The 4,234-nt window shown below is 37.6% G+C and overlaps 2 protein-coding genes across 3 annotated transcripts in view; one reads left to right on the forward strand and one right to left on the reverse strand.

Moving 5' to 3' along the window:
* Nucleotides 1–2,068, forward strand: part of LOC108630066 (60S ribosome subunit biogenesis protein NIP7 homolog) — a 4,161-nt gene extending 2,093 nt beyond the window's left edge. Inside the window, exons 1-4 of one of the 2 annotated variants that reach the window (XM_018033127.2) lie at nt 7–155; nt 575–800; nt 869–1,009; nt 1,861–2,068. In XM_018033127.2, the coding sequence (XP_017888616.1) occupies nt 100–155; nt 575–800; nt 869–1,009; nt 1,861–1,980 (543 nt within the window). In that variant the 5' untranslated portion in view covers nt 7–99 and the 3' untranslated portion in view covers nt 1,981–2,068. Of the gene's footprint in view, nt 1–6; nt 156–574; nt 801–868; nt 1,010–1,860 lie in introns of those variants that run through there. The other variant, XM_018033128.2, reaches the window with a different exon arrangement.
* TyrRS-m (Tyrosine--tRNA ligase, mitochondrial) lies at nt 2,055–3,846 on the reverse strand. Its single transcript, XM_018033126.2, has 3 exons — nt 3,490–3,846; nt 2,512–3,407; nt 2,055–2,440 (listed from the first exon to the last, which is right to left on the reverse strand). The coding sequence occupies exons 1-3, from the start codon at nt 3,612–3,614 to the stop codon at nt 2,091–2,093; spliced, it is 1,371 nt and encodes a 456-aa protein (XP_017888615.1). The 5' UTR covers nt 3,615–3,846; the 3' UTR covers nt 2,055–2,090.
* Nucleotides 3,847–4,234: the final 388 nt, after the last annotated feature.

Raw genomic sequence — 4,234 nt, forward strand, 5'->3', positions numbered from 1 at the left:
ATTAGCGGGAGAACAGTGCACGTGTTAACCTGCTATTTATTTACGTTTCAACAATCAACAAATAATTAAACAAATGATAATATTGTTATAAAAGAAAGAATGAAACGTTTGACTGAAGAAAGGACTAAGCTTGTCTTGGAGAAACTGACGAAATAGTGAGTTTAATATACAGTCATGGCTGCATTTCAAAATGAAATAACCTATTAAATATTGAATTAAACATAATTGTCTGTAGGATACTTTAAATTATTATGAAAGACATGACGTTTAGTTTTTCTTTTGCAATTCTTACTAATAACAATGTTCGATAAATTTTTCTTACTATCAATTAAGCCTTTTTATGATTCCACTTCAATATTAAAAAAGTTGTTCCATTTTTAAGAATGTTCGCTTAATGTCTGGCGATTATAAATTACATAAAACCGTCAATTATAATAAATAACCCAAATTCTACTCGTTGGCTCAAGATTATATACATGCGGTATAAAATTGTAGGAACGAAAGCCAGTGAGTTGAATTTGTGACGTTAACAGAAATTGGAGCATTTACTATATTAAATATTAATTTATTTCAGTATTGGAACGAATGTGAAGCTACTGATTGATCGACCGGACGGTGTCTATTGCTTCCGGGAAAGGAAGAACAGAGTGTATTATGTTTCTGAAAAAATTCTAAACCTGGCGAGTATGGTAAACCCAGACAGATTGGCTAGCGTTGGGACGTGCTTCGGGAAATTCACGAAAACGGGAAAATTTAGGCTTCATATCACAGCACTGCATCATCTAGCTCCTTACGCTCAAGTAATTATTCTTTATCTATTCAATTTAGTAAATAAGAAGCTCCTGATTGATCTAATATCTTCTTTTAGCATAAAATTTGGGTAAAACCATCGGCTGAGCAACAATTTTTATATGGACATCACGTATCCAAGGCTGGCTTAAGTAGAATAACAGAAAATACATCACAGTATCAAGGAGTAGTCGTTTTCTCGGCGCGTGATATTCCACTGGTAACTATCAATTTTTAATACTAATTATATCTCCATGTTTTTAGCTTAATGGAACGGCGAGCTGAGGTTTGTGCTGAGACAGGAAATAGACATATTTGAACATTTCCTCTAAGACGATGTGACGAGAATTGTGGCACAAAAACTTTAACAACTCAGAAATTAATCATTTCCGAGCCTATGTTAAACGTTTTTGTCTTCTCTAAGCATCAGGAATCTATTCTTAAAGTTTTGCCGACCATTTACGAAACACAGTTTTCGAAATTTTAATCAAATACAATAAAAATATTGTTTAATGGGATGTTTCTTTTATATTACCAATAGAATTGCTAAGTATTTTATACGGAGGGGGTGGTGGGAGTCAGCCAAATGATAAGTGGTTGGTACATGTTTGGTCTCCGCATTAGAGATTGGTGGACTGATTTTAATTCCGCACACTGTGGGGGCTTTTTAAAACTAAATTCCATGCATAGCAGGTTAAAGATATGTCAACTGTCTTAAGGACAGAGTTGAATAGTTCAATGGGGCTCGCACGATACAAAAAAGATTTCTTTTTTGTCATTTTTTTTTAAAGATGTCAAGGTCATTTTCATTTTTCTAAATGAAACCACATTTTGGGCGCAAGTACCCTACAATGTTAGATGACTCACCTTGTATAATACTAAAAAAATTTTAAATTCTGTAAATTTATTAAAAAAATTATAGTGTCATGAAATTCGTGTCGAAAATTGTCCAAGTTTCAGTCAGAGAAAACGACCTTGTTCGATGCTTTTCAAGCTTCTCAACGCGCAATTTTACAAATTATCGAGTATTTTCTCTGATTTACCCCCGATTACGCTTTTATGCTGTTCCAGGGTTTCGGTGTTTCAGCTAAAAGCACAGCGGACTGTAAATACGCTGACCCAATGACGACGGTATGCTTCCACCAAGCTGACATTGGAGAGTACATCAGATCAGAAGACTCCCTAATATAGCAATTTGGACAGATACATCTTATATTTAATTTTTAAGCTCGTAGGAAATAAAATATTATTTAAATAAAACTGTGTTATTGAGACTATATCCAAAAATCTGAACGTTTATTTTAGAGCCACCGTACGACGTGATAATTCTTTTTCCCCACTCTGAGCAAAGACACATTGTTGCTCAATATATGCACGCCAGGAACGATAACTTCCTCAGTGTTCGTGATCTTTTGATAATTAATGTAAAAACCACCAGCCTCGATGATCCTCCTCGCGTCGTGATCGCTTTTAAAACAATTCGCCTTCTTCGCTAATTCGTAAACATTGATACCTGGCTCAGCGAGAAGTTCGACCACTGCCGCGCCGTCTAGTATCTGTATCAGTTCGTTCACGTTCATTCTAGCTAGATTCTCGATAGACTTATCGTAAAGAACGGCCGAAGCCCTCTTCGCCGCAGTCACACCCTCCTCTAAAATTAATTCCAAATAAGACAATAAAATTTTAATTTGAAAATCGCTGGACTTCGTTTGTCGAACTCACCGCCGTGAACAAGCAACGTGACGTTCTCAGCGAGGGTCTGTTGCGCCACCCTTAATTCCGGCTTCCGTACATGCTCCTGCATGATTCGTTTGATCTGACGAGTGGGGAGGAACGTGAAGAAATGAAGTAGGTTCTCTACTTCAGCATCTTCCGCTCTAATGAAGTACTGGTACAGTTGGAAACTGGAAGATTTCTGGGCGGAGAGCCAGACCGCGTTCCCCGTTGATTTACTGAATTTCTTCCCACCCTCAGCTGTGATCAGCGGCAGTGTCAATCCGTAAACCTGATTCTTTGTATACCTAGTGATCAAATCGTAGCCAGACACGATGTTACCCATCTGATCCTGGCCTCCGACTTGGAAATTGCAACCGAAATTACGGTGCAGGTGAAGCCAGTCGTATCCTTGGAAGAGCGGATACATAAATTCTGTGAGGCTCATTCCACTGTCGGATTGCAATCGAGCTTGAACAGAGGCTCTCCCAAGCATAGTCCCCATACGAAAATATCTGCCAAACTGGTTAATAAAAGCCAACAGATTCGCGTCTTTGTACCATTCCAAATTATTCAGAATTTTTATAGGAGTCAAACGATTAGGGTGTTTGCAAAAGTAGATTTCATGGTTCCTAATAACTTGCTCAATGTCTCTTCTAATGGAATACAAGTTGTCTTGCAGCACGACTTGCTCGATTTCGACGCGTTCTACTTTCCTGTAGCTGGGGTCACCGATTAATCCTGTCGCACCACCTAACAGGACGATCGCCTGATGGCCACATCGTTGCCAGTGCAACAGATTGATGAGAATTAACAAATTGCCGATGTGCAAACTGTCTGCGGTCGGGTCGAATCCTGCATACACGACCTGAGGCGGGCTTCTCCATAACTTGTTCACGTCGTGCCTGATGATTTTATATGAGAGATCCCACGGTTAACGTCTAGGTGTCGAAAGTAAATCAGAATATGTAAAACAATAATGCTTACTCGCAAATAGAGGGGAAGATATCTTCGTACAATTGCCTATTCTCTACGTCGAACACGAATTTCGTAGAGTGCAATCGGCGGCTGTTGAGATACCGGAACGAACGTAATCTAAATACGTTGTTCATTTTCAATCGACTTAACTTGAATGAAACTCGCAACTTAATTCTAACGATTTATTTGATCATTATTGCTAGAATCCTTGTTTTATTTAAAGCCACGAGAAAACACTGTAGAACATAACCGCAATTGTAACTTCCTTATGCGAACCGTCAGATGGGGATGTTACGACCGAACTTGTGGCAAATGTTGGTAATGCAAATCGTTACTGACAGAGTGATGAACCACAAGTGTTTCCGTTTCCGTTTGAGATCTGAGGCTTGAGAGACTTTTAAAGGGACCTCCTAATATTAAATATATGTATAATTATAAATTATATAGAACACACCTGTGATATGTAGAGACGACGAATGAAGTGAAAAATGGTAACGTTTTGAGTTAAACATTAAACTGAGCACAAGTACGAAGATAGTGTCGCGTTATTTAATCCGTGTGGACTATTGGTCCTTATATTACAAATTCGAAATACTGTGCAGATAGATTTGTGTTCAGTTTATTGAAGATTATTTCTTTTCAAATTAATTGTTTAAATTGAGGAGATTGAGAGGGAAGTATATACAGTAATTATATAAGTATTGTATAATTATTTTTTTATATAAATTGTATAATTATATCAGAGGAAAAGTTA

Source organism: Ceratina calcarata, unplaced genomic scaffold (genome assembly GCF_001652005.2).
Source record: "Ceratina calcarata isolate Rehan_Ccalc_2016 unplaced genomic scaffold, ASM165200v1 scaffold646, whole genome shotgun sequence".
Classification (NCBI taxonomy): Eukaryota; Metazoa; Arthropoda; class Insecta; order Hymenoptera; family Apidae; genus Ceratina; species Ceratina calcarata.